This window comes from Gracilinanus agilis, chromosome 3, assembly GCF_016433145.1.
Source record: "Gracilinanus agilis isolate LMUSP501 chromosome 3, AgileGrace, whole genome shotgun sequence".
Classification (NCBI taxonomy): Eukaryota; Metazoa; Chordata; class Mammalia; order Didelphimorphia; family Didelphidae; genus Gracilinanus; species Gracilinanus agilis.
The window spans coordinates 6,343,349-6,358,766 of record NC_058132.1 but is presented as its reverse complement, the minus strand read 5'-3'; the positions used below and the strand labels follow the sequence as shown (position 1 = coordinate 6,358,766).

Here is a 15,418-nt window from a genome sequence, read left to right as displayed (position 1 = left end):
TATGGGAAAATCTATCCAAATTGATTACACTCATGAAGTTTTTCTCTAATGTCGACACATTGATACTTAGCAAGATGGCCACTCGGTGCAAAAGCCTTTCCACAGTGTTACACTCATAAGGTTACTCTCCAGAGTGGATTCTCTGATGTGCAGCAAGATTGCCCCTCTGTGTGAAAGTCTTTCCACACTGTTTACATTCAAAAGGTTTCTCTCCTGTGTGGATTCTCTGATGTTTCCTAAGACTGGAGCTGCATCTGAAAGTCTTTCCACACTGTTTACATTCATAAGGTCTCTCTCCAGTGTGGATTCTCTGATGTGCATCAAGATTGCCCTTCTGTGTGAAAGTCTTCCCACAGTGTTTACATTCATAAGGTCTTTCTCCAGTGTGGATTCTCTGATGTCTGGCAAGAGATCCCCTGAGTGTGAAAGCCTTTCCACAGTGTTTACATTCATAGGGTCTCTCTCCAGTGTGGATTCTCTGATGTGCAACAAGATGGCCCCTCTCTGTGAAAGCCTTTCCACACTGTTTGCATTCATAAGGTTTCTCTTCAGTGTGAATTCTCTGATGTGCAACAAGACGGCCCTTCCGACTGAAAGCCTTTCCACAATATTTACATTCATAAGCTTTTTCTCTAGTATGGATTATCTGATGTGCAGCATGAGAGCCCCTCCCTGTGAAAGCCTTTCCACACTGTTTACATTCATAAGGTTTCTCTCCAGTGTGGATTCTCTGATGCGCAGTAAGAGATCCCCTCTCTGTAAAAGCCTTTCCACATTGTTTACATTCATAAGGTTTCTCTCCTGTGTGGATTCTCTGATGTGCAGTGAGACTGTCCTTCTGTGTGAAAGCTTTTCCACACTGTTTACATTCATAAGGTTTCTCTCCTGTGTGGATTCTCTGATGACCAGCAAGAGAACCTCTCTGTGAGAAAGCCTTTCCACATTCTTTACATTCATAAGGTTTCTCTCCAGTGTGGATTCTCTGATGTTTGGCAAGAGAGCCCCTCTCTGTGAAAGCCTTTCCACACTGTTTGCATTCATAAGGTTTCTCTCCTGTGTGGATCCTCTGATGTACAGCAAGATGGCCCCTCTCCGTGAAAGCCTTTCCACACTGTTTGCATTCATAAGGTTTCTCTCCAGTATGGATTCTCTGATGTGCAGCAAGATGGTCCCTCTTTGCAAAAGCTTTTCCACAGTGTTTACATTCATAAGCTTTCTCTCCTGTGTGGATTGTCTGATGTTTAGCAAGATGGCTCCTCAGTGTGAAAGCCTTTCCACAGTATTTACATTCATAAGGTTTCTCTCCTGTGTGAATTCTCTGATGTGCGGCAAGATTGCCCCTCTGTGTGAAAGTCTTTCCACACTGTTTACATTCATAAGGTTTCTCTCCAGTGTGGATTCTCTGATGTACAGCAAGACCATAACTCTGTGTGAAAGCTTTTCCACATTCTTTACATTCATAAGGTTTCTCTCCTGTGTGGATTCTCTGATGTGCAGTAAGATGGTCCCTCTTTGCAAACGCCTTTCCACACTGTTTACATTCATATGGTTTCTCTCCACAGTGGATTATTTGCTGTGCAGCAAACTCAAAGTTCTGACTGAAAGGTCTCTCACCTTTACTACTCACAGAAACCATCTCTATAAGTTTACTATTTGGATGTCTAATGACATCTAAACTCCAGTCAAAGGCCATTCCCCCTAAGTTATCTTGATACAAAGGCATTTCAGGGGGTTTCTGAGCCAACTGAATAAGTTCTAGTTCTGAAGGAAAGCATTTGCTGTATTCACTATCCTGAGAACAGTCATTTACTGAGCTCAATTTCATATGCTGATTTAGGATTAAATATTGGCTGAATTTCTCTGCAGTTTCATCAAATTCACTGTTACTCTTTAGATTTTTATTTCCCTTAATATTAGAGTCACAGATTTCTCTCAAAATGAAGTCAGAGAGACCCTCATTCATGCATCTTTGTGGGCCAGATCCTTCCACCAAAACGCTCAGCTTTGTAGACATCTCCTTCACTTCAAAATTAGTCTCTGCCTCTGAACAAAGCAAAAAATGATATAAACACAGAAGGAAAGACACACAGAAAAGAAATGTAAGTTGGTTTCTCTGATAGCAGAAAGTAAACTAATTTTTAATGTATTTTCCCAACAAAAAGGAGTTTTCAAACAAAAAGAAGCAAACTAGTCTTTGGATACGCCATTTGATCATATCTGCTAGATGGATGATTTTAGAAATACTTTCACAAACAATAACAATAAAACCTCACAATAGACCTGTGACTCAGGTAGGCCCAAGATTCTCATCATACTTCACAACTAAGGTCATGAGTTTAGAATGGAGGAATGACCTGACCAAACTCCCTACAGCTAGACTACAATTCAAATCCTGTATCTGAGCATGCTTTGTCCACAGGACTGGACAGTCTTTCTCCATTGCCCTTTCTATCTTTCCTAAAAAAGTCACTCGCCAATTATTATTATAATTGTGTGATTCTCAGGTAATGTTATCTTCCAAATACTCTGTTCTCATCATTTTAGATCATTCTTGGTACTGGATCATTCTATAACATGGTCATTCTTGGTATATTTTTTATGCTAAGCAGAGAAACTACTTCACTCTTTAACTCTCACGCAGTAATTTTCAAAGAGGAATACATGTTTTCTTCTTTTCTCTACAGATGCAAAAATATTATGCCATTTAATGCAGATATACTAAATAGTCATCTTATTTTATGATCTACTATATATATCTCATACTCCATCTCGCAGGAAATGAACAGTGTGAATCAGTGTTGGTCTGCCAGGCCCATGTTTAGCACTCCCTTCACTACACAGATAAAAGTCTTTTGGGATAATAGCCCTGTGTAAATGGAATTAACTCTAGCCCACTCACAGTCAAAAATCTACTTACCCTAGGCATCTAGATTATATCATCCCCACCTCCCTCAGCAGGGAGGGGAGATAATTTAATCACACGTGAAATTTAATCACATGTGACAATAAGTATCAAATCAAGAACAAGTGTAGAGGCTACCACTGGTCCACTTGAATTAGAGGTGGGCCCACAGGAAATGATGAGAGACACTATCTCTTTAAATATGTGGGTTACAAGCTGATGAGAGGAGTTCTGGCTTTGGACTTGGGGTTGAAGGTGTTCGGCTGAGACCTCAGAATGCTTCTACTCTGAATTGTCACATGGGTAAGTTAGGCTGACTTCCTTGGCCTACCTTGGCGTTTCCAAACTCTGCCTTAAGTAGGCTTATAGCCTCTCTGATTTCTAAGGTCTTGTGGCTTGTAATCTAGTTTAATTAGTCTTTTAACCCTTTCTCTCCGTCCAGGCCTGGACTGGCCTCTCCCTCTCTCTATTTACCTACCTTTTACCTTCCTAATTGTAAATAAACTACCTTAAACCCGATCCTGACTTGGGTCTATTTTAATTATGGAATCAATCTGATGATTCCTGGCGACCACATTTTAAATACATATCTATAAATACCTAAAATCTCCCTCTTACAGCCCTTATATATTTGCTTTTACTTCACTCACCTGGAGAGGAGCTCCTTAGGCTTTTTTGCTCTAGCAGCCATGGTGATTCCCCTTGCAGAAAACAGAAGATAAAATTTTCTCTAGGAACTGGAAGCCCTGGGCATAAGAAAGAAGGAAGGGATCAAGAGAGAAAAATAAAAAATATGGTTCTCTTAACAGAAAGGGGGCATGGAAGCAATGGTTGTTGGGATGATTACTGTTGGGACATTTGCAGAAGACAGAGATCATGGAAACCATTTTCAATCAGAAAATTCCATCTTTATTTAACTCTTGTAATAGAAGGATAGGTACATTCTACTACCTCCATTATCTAAAAATTAAAGACACTTGGTAGTGATGGGGTAATAGATCAGAACTTGGGAGTCAGAAAAACAAATTCAATAGAGCCTTAGAGAGATGAGGAGTTGGGTGTCAGCATAATAGTATTCTATCACCATAACATACCACAATTTGTTCAGCCATTTGTCAACTGATAGACATCCCTTCAATTTCCAATTCTTTGCTACCACCAAAAGAGCAGTCAGAAATATTTTCCAGCAAAATTCTTTCCTCTTTTTTTTTCCTGATTTCTTTGGGGTACAGAGCTAGTCACCAATCTAAAGGAATTTAGAACAATTTTTCATATGATTATTGAGAGCCTTTGATTTCTGCATCTGAAAATTCCTTATTCATAACCTTTCACCATTTGTCAACTTGGGAATGACTTGGATTCTTATAAATATGACTTAGTTCTTTATATATTTGAGAAATGAGATCAGAGAAATCTGTTATAAAACAATTTTCCCCAGTTTATTTCTCTTCTAATCTTGGTTACTTTGGTTCTATTTTATACAAAAAAATTTACAGTTAATATAGTCAAAAGTATACATTTTACATTAGTAATGTTCTCTATCTCCTCTTTGGTCACAAAGTCTCCCACTCTCCATAGCTCTGACATGTAAACAATTCTATGTTCCCTGAATTTATTTATATCACACTTTATATCTAAATTATGGACCCATATTAACCTCTCTTGATATAGGATGTGATCTATTGGTCTATACCTAATTTTTGCCATGCTGTTTCCAATTTTCACAGCAGTTTTTGTCAGATAGTGAGATCATATCCCCAAAGCTGGGATCTTTGAGTTTACCAAACAATAGATTGCTGAAGTCATTTACCCCTAATCTATTCCATTGATCCACCCTTCTATTGCTTAATTAGTACTAAATTGTTTTGATGATTACTGTTTTACAGTATAGTTTTTGATCTGGTACTACTAGGCCACTATCCTTTTCATTAATTCCCTTGATATTCTTGATCTTTCCTTCTCCCAGAGAAATTCTGTAGTTATTTTTTCTAGTTCTATGAAATAATTTTCTGGTAGTTTCATTGGTATGGCACGGAATAAGTAAATTAATTTACATAGAATTATTATTTTTATTATCATAGCTTGGCATACACATGAGCAATTAATGTTTTTCTAACTGTTTATATCTGAGTTAATTTGTGTGAAAAGTATTTTGTAATGTATTCACATAATTCCTGCGTTTGCCTTGGCAAATATATTTCCAAATATTTTGTATCATATCTTGAGTTATTTTAAATGGCATTTCTCTTTGTAACTCTTGCTGCTGATCTTTGTTGGAAATATATAGAAATGCTGATGACTTATGTGGGCCTCCTGTAACTTTGCTGAAGTTAGTACTAATTTCAACTAATTTTTTAGTTGTCTAGTATTATCTAAGAAAAGCATCCTATCATCTGCAAAGAGTGATAGTTTAGTTTCCTCACTGTTTACTTGAACTTCTTCAATTTCTTTTTCTTCTCTCCTTGCTAAAACTAACATTTCTAGTACAATAGAAGTGATAATGTACACTTTCCTTCAATCTTGATCTAAATGGGAAGGCTTCAAACTGATCCCCACTGCAGACGATATTTGCTAATGGTTTTAGATGCTAATTATTATGTTAAAGAATAGCTCCTTTATTGCTTTGCTTTCTAGTGTTTTTAAGAGGAATAGGTATTGTATATGGTTGAAGGTCTTTCCTCCATCTACTGAGATAATCACGTGGTTTCTGTTAGATTGATTATTTTTTATTTTTATAGTTTTTTTTTTATTTTAAACCCTTAACTTCTGTATATTGACTTATAGGTGGAAGATTGGTAAGGGTAGGCAATGGGGGTCAAGTGACTTGCCCAGGGTCACACAGCTGGGAAGTGTCTGAGGCCGAATTTGAACCTAGGACCTCCTGTCTCTAGGCCTGGCTCTCAATCCACTGAGCTACCCAGCTGCCCCCTGTTAGACTGATTATTGATACGGTCAAATATGCTGATAGGTTTTAAACCAGCCTTACATCCCTGGTATAAATCCCACCTGGTCACAGTGAATAAACCTTATGATGTACAGCCTTAGTCTCTTTACTAGGATTTTATATAAGATTTTTGCATCAGTATTTAGTAAGGAAATTTGCCTGTTGTGTTCTTTCTGGCTTAGCAATCAGTATCATATATGCTTCATAGAAAGAATTTAGTAGGATTCCTTTGCTTATTTTGCCAAGTACTTTAAATAGTACTAGAATTAATAGTTCATTAAATGTTGGATAGAATTCACTTGTGAATCCATTTGAGTCTGGGGATTTTTTCTTAGGGACTTTGTTGATGGCTTCCTCAATTCCTTTTTCTTAGATGATACTCAAGTTTTCTATTTTCTCTTTTGTTAATCAGAGCAATTTATATTTTTGTAAATATTTACCCATTTCACTTAGATTGAAAGATTTATTATCAGTAACAGGTATTAATGCTTTACTTTTTTCATCATTGGAAGCAAATTCAACATTTCAATTTTGATACTGGCAATTTGATTCTCTTCTTTCCTTCCTTAAATCAAATTAACCAATGTTCTATCTATTTTATTTGTTTGCTTTTTTTCAGGAAACAAAATTCTAGACTTGTCCAATACTTCTCTTCCAGTTTTATTAATTTCCCCTTTGTTTTTTTTTTGTTTTTTTGTGGATTTCCAATTTATTCTTTACTTGGAGATTTTTAATTTGTTCTTTTTCTAGGTTTTTTTACTTGTATTCCCAATTTATTCATCTTTTATTTCCCCTCTATTTAACTGATATAAGCATTCGGGATATAAAACTTCCCCCTCAAGTACTACTTTGGCTATATCCCATAACTTTTGATATGTTGTCTCCTCACTATAATTCCTTTTATGAAATCATTGACTGTTTCCATAATTTGTTTGTTGATCCACTCATTTTAAAAAATTTAGATTGTTCAGTTTAAAAAAAAATTTAATTTGTCTTTCCATGAACTCTTATTATTATACGTTCATCATCTGGAAAGGTCTCATTTATTATTTCTGCTTTTTTGTATTTCATTTTGAAGTTTTTATGGCCTAGAACATGGTTAATTTTTCTTATGTTCCATGTGCTGCTAAAGGAAAACATATTCTTTTTTTACTCCATTCAGTTTTCACAAGATAGCTATTAAATGTAACTTTTTAAAAATTTCATTTACTTCCTTTACTCCTTCCTAGTTTATTTTTTGGTTAGATTAATCTAGTTCTGATTGGGGAAGGTTGACATCTCTCACCAGTTAATTTTACTGCCAATTTTCTCCTTATTTTCCTGTACTTTCTATTTGAAAAATCTGGAGGCTACACTATTTGGTGTATATATGTTAAGTACCAATATTGCCTCATTGTCTATACTATCTTTTGTCAAGATGTAATTACCATCCTTATCTATCTCTTTTAACCAGATCTATTTTTTGCTTTAGCTTTGTACAAGATCATAAATGCTATACTTGCTTTTCTTATTTTAGTTGAAGCCCAATAGATTCTGCTCTATCCCTACTTTACTCTGTTTATATCTACTTGTGTATGTCAAATGTGTTTCTAATAAACAACATATTATAGACTTCAGGCTTTTAAGCAATTCTGCTATCTGCTTCTGTTTTATGGCTATGTTTATTCCATTTACAGTTATGATTACCATCCCTTTATACCCTTCATTTTGTTTTCCTCTTTTAATCCTGCATTTCTCCTTTCACTGTCCCTCCACACATTTCACTTTGAATCACTCCCCACACTTCCCCTTCCTTAAATTTTCCCTTTCCACCACCATCCTTCTTATATTCCTCCAACTTTTCTATAGGGTCTTTTAATTAATCCCCCTGTTCCACCTCCCAGATAGTATTCCCCTTCCTTCACCACTTATCTTATTCTCCTTCTATTTCTCTATAGAATAAGATAAGATTCTATTCCCTGATGAGTCTGCCTGTTGTAGGAAGCCATTAAGAGAAATTAGAATCTCAAATAGATATTTTTATCTGGACCCCATCAAAAGATCAATACAGACCAGCAGAGCTGTGTACTGACCTTTCTCAGGTTCAAGACTGGAATAGGATATCTAAGATAAAAATCTGAGATTCCTCTTTTGATTCCTTTCATAATTCACACCTTTCTTTAAAAAGCAATATAGTCTTATTGAAAAAGCTTTGGGTTCTTAGTAACCCAGCAGGAAGAGGGTTAACACAGTTTCCCTTTGGCCAAGAATGCAGCTGCCTGGTACAGCCAAGGTCGAACCCTCAGCAGGGGCATTTTGCCCAGAATTAAAGTAAAATAATGAGGCTCAAAAATATTGTTTAACACCATCAAAGCTGAGAAATTCAGGGGCTTTCCGGCCTAACAAAATGTCCCAGACTTCACTTAATGATAACACATATAGCTGATAGTTTAGCATAGGTATTTATCTACACCTGGAAGCTTCTAAAGCTTTTGTTTTTACTATAGTAAAAATACTGCTCTCTGTAATTGTGGGAAACTTTCTTGGGCTTTTGGGGGAAGGAGATCTTTAACTTTCTATATAATAAACTGGTGACTCCATTGTACCTCGGAGCACTTTGAGCTAACAAGCCGTGCTTCCAATCTGTTTTGTTCTTTACCTCCGACAACCAACCTAGGCCACTCAGATAAGTCTCTGGTTATAGAGCAGGATCTCTATAGCCTGTTATTCCCTCCCTGAGCAGATTCTAATGAGAATAAGTTTTCCTGATTGGCTATCTCCACACTCCTCCTCCCCTCCACTGGAATAGTTTTTCTTCCCATACCTCTCTGTTTGATATAATTCACACCATTTTATCTCTATCTTCCTTTTTCTCTCAATGCTATCCTTTTTCTCCCCTAGATTGTTTTTTTGTATAACTATCTAATCAGTTTAGTATCAAATCTCTGTCTCTGTATACTTCTAACTTCTATGATAAGGATAACAATTTTAAGATTTACAAATATCATCTTTGTACTAGGTGTATAAATAATTCAAAGTCACTGAGTCCTATAAATTTTCTCTTTCTTATTTACCTTTTTATGTTTCTCTTGAATTTTGTATTTGGACATCAACTTTTTTGTTTTGTTCTGGTCTTTTAATCAGGAATGTTTGAATATCTCTTATCTTATTAAATAACCATTTTCTACCCTGGAAGAATATAGTTAATCTGGATGGGTGGTTGATTCATGGTTGTAAACCTAGTTTGCAAAGCTTCTAGAATATCATATTACAAGCATTCTGATTCCTTAATGTAGAAACTGCCAGATCCTGAATAATCCACATTGTATTTTTATAAAATCCAAGATTTTAATTGTATTTTTATTATTTCCAAGATTTAATTTTTGTTTGAGAAAGATTCTCAGGGAAAGAAACTTGCTAATTCCTTAATCCAGAGAATGAACTGTTTGCAGAGAGATGCCTGAAGAATCCACATTTAATCAAGAGATCCAGAACGAACTTTGGGTTGCAATTGATTGAACTGATGGGGTTTGTTGCATCGAGCGATCCAGAATGAACTTTGGGTATAAATGAATGGACTGATGGGTTTTGAACAGCTACTTTAATTGTACATGTTATGCCAATAGGGGACTGCCCCCAATTGGTTTCTTGTCAATGGTCTTAGCAAAACATTGGTTTTGGGGCAGCTGGATGGCTCAGTGGATTGAGAGCCAGGCCTAGAGACAGGAGGTCCTAGGTTCAAATCCGGCCTCAGACACTTCCCAGCTGTGTGACCCTGGGCAAGTCACTTAACCTCCATTGCCTAGCCCTATAACAAAAAAATTAATATAGAAGGATATATATAAAAGATTAGGGTTTAAAAAAAAAACATTGGTTTTGCTTTCTCTTTTTTCCATTTCCCTCTGATTTCTAACTATTGTAGTTAGAAGACCTTTGTGGGTATAAGATGATTATGTAAAATGATCACTTGGGGTGTCTAGGCACCCAATGATCATCAGGGGGGATTGTGTAAATAGAATTAGCTCTGGTCCATTCTACAGTCAAAACTCTACCTACCTGAGATGAGGTCATTCCCACCTCCCTTAGTGGGGAGGGGAGACGAGTTGCCCACATGTGACAATAAGTAACAAATCAAGAACAAGGGACTGCCCTTTGGGCAGTCCAAAATCAGTGTAGAGACTGCCATTTGTCCACTTGAATTAGAGGTGGACCCATGGGAAGTGACGAAAGACACTATCTCTTTAAGTATGTTGGTTACTTCCTGTGGAGGCAGTTCCCACTTTGAACTTGGTGCTGAAGGACCTCCCTTGAGACCTCAGGCAGCTTCTACTCAGCATGGTCACATGTGTAAGTTAGGCTGACTTCCTTGGCCTACTTGGGCCGCTTCCAAAACTCTGCCTTAGATAGGCACTAGCCTATCTGGTTGCTAAGGCTTGTGGCTTGCAGCCTAATTTATTTAGCCTTTTAATCTTTTCTCTCTGTCCAGGCCTCTGCAGGCCTGGACTAGCCTCTCCCTTTCTCTTTATTTCCTTACCTTTACCTTCCTAATAACAAACTACCCTAACCCGATGCTGACTTGGGTCTGATTTAATTACGGAATCAACCTGAATTGTTGATTCCTGGCGGCCACACTTTAAACATATATCTATAAAATACCTAAATTCTCCCTCTTACAACATTGGGGCTCCATTATATTTTAATTATTCTTTTTAGGCTTAATGCAGGACTTTTCCATTCACCTGGGGGTTGTCTATAATATTCCTGGGAGATGTCATTTGGGAGATTATTGTAGAAGGTAATCTGTGGATTCTTTCAATTTCTCTTTTAATCTCTGACTCAAGAATATCAAGGCAGTTTTCTTATATAATTTCTTCTAACATGAAATTAAGACTTTTTTTGGGAGGGGGTTAGTAAATCTCTGGGATCGATTTTTCAGATCAATTGTTTTTTCAGAGAGATATTTCATATTTTCTTCTATTTTTAAATTCTTTGATTTTATTTTATTGTCTCATGAAATCATTAGTTTCTATATAACCAGTTCTAATTTTCTCTTATCTTATAGATTTATTTCACTTAAAACTCTTATCTTCTGGTTTAGAATAAAAAATTTGGCTAGGCCAGTGACAGTGAACCTTTTACAGATGGAATGCTGGGCAGTGCTCCCACCTCATCCCCCCAGACCAAATGCCATGCCCATCATGCCCTAGGGACTGCGTGCCGTGCCCTTCCCTACCATTGACTGTCAGTTACACCCCACCACACCACCTTACTCCACTCAGAGGAAGAAAAAAGTGCTCCCATTGGGCTTCTGGGTGGGTAAAGTAAGGAATGTCCTCAACAAGTATAGAGGAGGAGGCTAGCTGCACACCTCACTCTCTTGTGAGCTCCCATTGGGCTGCTGGGCAGAGGGAAGGGAGGGAGATGTGAAAAGCTGTCATCAGGCATAGTGGAGAGGGGGAAGGGAGCAAGTCCTCCTGAGTCACTCTGTTTTTCTAGTAACCAACTGTGGGGAGGGGAAGGGGGACGAGGAGAGCGACCATGAGCCCACAGGGAGTACTCAGTGTACCATCTTTGGCACATGTGGCATATGTTCACAATCACTGGCCTAAACAATGCAGATTAAGTGACTTGCCCATGTCACACAGCTAGGAATTACGTGAGACCCAATTTAAACCTAGGATCTCCCATCTCTAGGCCTGGCTCTCAATCTAGTGAGCTACCCAGCAGGCATTTCTCTCTCCCCAAACCCTATTCTAATTTTAAAAGAATGATTTTCTTCCATGATCTTTTGATTGTCCTTTTCCATTTGGTCCATTTACTTTTCCTGAAACTCTTTTCTACACTGGATTTTTCAACCTCTTTTTTTAGTCGGTCAACTCTACTTTTTATTGAACTCTTTTCTTCACTGAATTTTTCTGCTTCTTTTGCCACTTGAACAATTTTGCTTTTTTCAGCTGTTATTTTCCTTTTGTATTACTTTTATTTGTTTTCCCCATTTTTCTTCTACTCCTCTCTAATTTTTGAATTCCTTTTTGAACTCTTCTAGCTCCTGAGAACCATTCCCATTATCATTTGAATTTCTGTATTAGGCTACTTTTCTATCCCAATCCCTACGTGAATCTGTGCCTTGCTCTTTTTTTTGTCTCCTTAGACATTTTCTATGCCTAGATGTTTCTTTTGCTGTTTGCTCATTTTCTTAGACTTTTCTTTTCTACTTTGACTTCTATCTCAAAGTTGGCTCTGTCAGTTTTTCCTTGCTAATCCTCTTAGCCGTAGTTCTGGTTTTCTACAAGTTTGATGACTTCCGAGATCCGTAATAGAGAACCTATGTCATGGGTGGCAAAGATGGCATATAGAGGTCTCTCCATGGACTCAAGCAGGCTCAGCCCCAAGCTTGGCCATGCCCCTTCAATCCAACCCCCCCCCCCCCAAAGTCCTCCTTTTGTAAGCAAAGAAGTGATTCAAGTCCACATCCTCCTGATTGTACTGACCATAACTAAAATAATTCTCTGGGCAAATCTAGGGCTGAGCCCCATTAACCAAGCCCTATGGGAATATGCTAATCAGATCTTCCACAATCCTTCAAAGGAGGATGGAGAGGAAATCACACACCCAGCCCAAAAAGAGGAATCAAACCAGATAACACCTTGATGGGAGGGTCTCCATAAGGCCATCCTATCCACCCCCACCACTGTAAAACTGAAAGGGCAGAATATATAGACTCATGTCCCTCCCATTAAACCCTCTTTCCTCCCAGAAATAGGTGGTAGAAGAGGAGGTAGGGACACCTATTCCTGTGAGCAGGTGGAAAACCTCAAATATCTTTCATAGTAGAACAAAACAGCTGCAGGACACTTTGGAATAAGCTGTCCCCTCCTCCTCTCTCTTTGTTTCCTTAATCCCTCCTACTGATACATGTTGCTTTAACTCTTAACTCCCTGACCCCATGACTATCCCTCTCCTCACATTCTGGGTCTTCTACTGGGTTCTGAACTATGCAGACCCAACTACCTGGGCAAATTGCTCTAATTCAATTGGGGGAAGCAGTAGCTAAAGAAGTTTCTCAGACTCTTGAGTATGTAAGAAATACTCACAAAGCAAGAAAATCCCTGGCCCCTAGCCAGTGGTCTCAGTGCCTCAAAGTCCTACCAAATGCCTAAGGCTGGTTCTAGTGGCAGTCTTTCACTTTTACTGAATATCCCCAGGCCCACCACATGGAGATGATGCTTATTCAGGGTGGAAGTGATAATCAAGACTCCTTCTGGTATAAGTGCTTTGATAAGGCTTATGTCATTGACCTTTATCCTTTTAATGACTCATGCACTGTGTAGAAATCGCACTGGGAACCCTGTCACCTCCAGGAAGGGAATGACAATGTATTCCTCTAATTATACATATTGATATCCTAATGTAACATCAGTGCCATGCCTCTACATGTAGACAGGGGGCGGGCACTGGCACAAATTTTGGAGGTTGTGTGAGGCTTGGCATAGGGTCCCTAAAAAGTTCCAAAACGTTTCCCATCACTCTCCTAGGTATCATCATGGCCTGTGGCTTGGGTGTTCAGAAAGCTGCTGATTTACTCTCCTCAACAGACTGCTGATGGCTTGCAGGGCTCAGAGAACTGGGAGCTACTTTGCCCTGGGGCCAGAGGCTTCACCACAGGCTTGAACTGGCCAAGTGACGCTGGGGCCTCACTACAGCCTTGTGCCAGGCCTTTGTATTTGAAGGGGTGGGTGAGGGGTGCTCTAATAACATAGGTTTGAGAAGGGTCTCTGGACCTCAAAATTGGCTTGTGCCCAGGCTCAGAACCTAGAGTAGGTGGGGGATGGATTGTCTGCACTCCTCTGTGTGTAGTTTTATTTCCAGTTCCCTCTTATCCCCCAAAATAGATCCTTTCTGCCTAACTTTCAAGTTGTTTTCCTCAGCTGAAAAACCTTACTCCTATCCATGTTCATTCTATGACTCTTGTTATTTAAAGGCACATTTTAAGGGTGCTTTGAGATTCTCAGGGTGACTCCAGCTTTTGTTTCTGTTATGCCACCTCTTGGTTCCCACTCCCACATTAATAATTAAGAAGAAATCCTTTCTAAAGACTAGATACACCCCAAAGGGTAAGAAGCTTCCTTGGCAGGTAGAGGGTTCCCTTCAATGCTCACCTTCAAGGAAAAGCTGCCTGGGTATAAACAGAGATTTTGCATGCAAAATTCAGGTCTAATTAGAGGGCAGACTAGATGATTTCTGAGATTTACTTTAGGAATGTAAATGTATAACACTGGTTTAAGTTTTCACCTAAAGCTATCTAAAACAGAGGAGAAAAAATTTCAGGAGCAAGAAAGAAATGTTCTAGTTTCCCATCACAAAATCTAAAGACTTGGTTGAGAACCCTGTGCAGAGATCAGGTCTTCTGATTTTTTAACCATGGACAAAGGCTCAAAATCTTGTACATTTGGCTTGGAATGGAGACACTGCCTTACTGGCAGATTCAGATTTAAAAGAGGAAATAATCCTTACCCACAGAGAGTAGATTCTGTGCATTCTCCAGCATGACCTCCAGGTACAGCTCTTTCTGAGAATGGCCCAACAGGCACCACTCCTCCTGGGAGAAGTCCACAGCCACATCCTTGAAGGTTATTGACCCCTAAACCAACAAAAGTCACAAAAGTTAGAGCTGAACTTTCAGAATTCATCTAGTACAAACCTCATCAACTCACTAAAGGAAACTGAAGCACAGAAGGCATTTACTCAAACTCCTAACCTTGAAGTGTATCAGAGCCAGCACTGGCAACCAGTCATTCAGAGCCCAATGGAATACTGACAATGGTACTTTGTGTCTGAACTGAGTATCATGTTGTGAAGAGTAAAATCTGGAGAAGTGTCTTACTCTGAAATGCTTTTCCCCAGGAATCAGGGAGATGGGAAGTGCTCTGAGTGAGGTGGGAGATTCTGTGGAGAAGAGAGAAGGTGATCTGAAATTCCTTCTTATCACAGGTGTCAGAACTGATCTGATAAGAACATTTTTTGAAAAGTTTCTGAGAAGTGGGCACATACTGTGTATTCCAGTGGGAAAATATTACCGGTGATTAATGAGAAAACTAAGAAAAAGGAATTCTCTACTTCATTTCCTAAAAGGCTGAAATATTTTTATTTAGATGAATGCATAAAGAGGATTCCATAGAGTTATATGGGATCAGACTCTGATTCTAGCTAAGTAAAGAAGCATAATCTCAGGTTATATTGAGGATTTGGGGAACCACTGGGTATGATGTGCCATAGCCAAAACATCCTGTCTTTGCCTTATGATGAATGTCATTTGTTACTAGAATATATTCAGTCATTTTATATTTATTACACAGAAAGAAGAGTAATTATGATGAGGAAAGGAAGGAGTGTTCATCTTTTTAAAATTTAACATTTTGGGGGCAGCTGGGTAGCTCAGTAGATTGAGAGTCAGGCCTAGAGACGGGAGGTCCTGGGTTCAAATCCGGCCTCAGACACTTCCCAGCTGTGTGACCCTGGGCAAGTCACTTGACCCCCATTGCCTACCCTTACCACTCTTCTGCCTTGGAGCCAATACACAGTATTGACTCCAA

At 38.6% G+C, this 15,418-nt stretch overlaps 1 protein-coding gene across 1 annotated transcript in view; it reads right to left on the bottom strand.

The window, feature by feature from the left end:
* Positions 1–298: 298 nt before the first annotated feature.
* Positions 299–15,418, bottom strand: part of LOC123240684 (zinc finger protein 2 homolog) — a gene marked incomplete at its 3' end in the record, with an annotated part of 25,511 nt that continues 10,391 nt past the window's right edge. Inside the window, exons 6-8 of the mRNA XM_044668404.1 lie at positions 1,954–2,041; positions 683–1,554; positions 299–514 (exon numbers count right to left, since the gene is read on the bottom strand). Coding sequence (XP_044524339.1) covers positions 299–514; positions 683–1,554; positions 1,954–2,041 — 1,176 coding nt within the window. The remainder of the gene's footprint in view (positions 515–682; positions 1,555–1,953; positions 2,042–15,418) is intronic.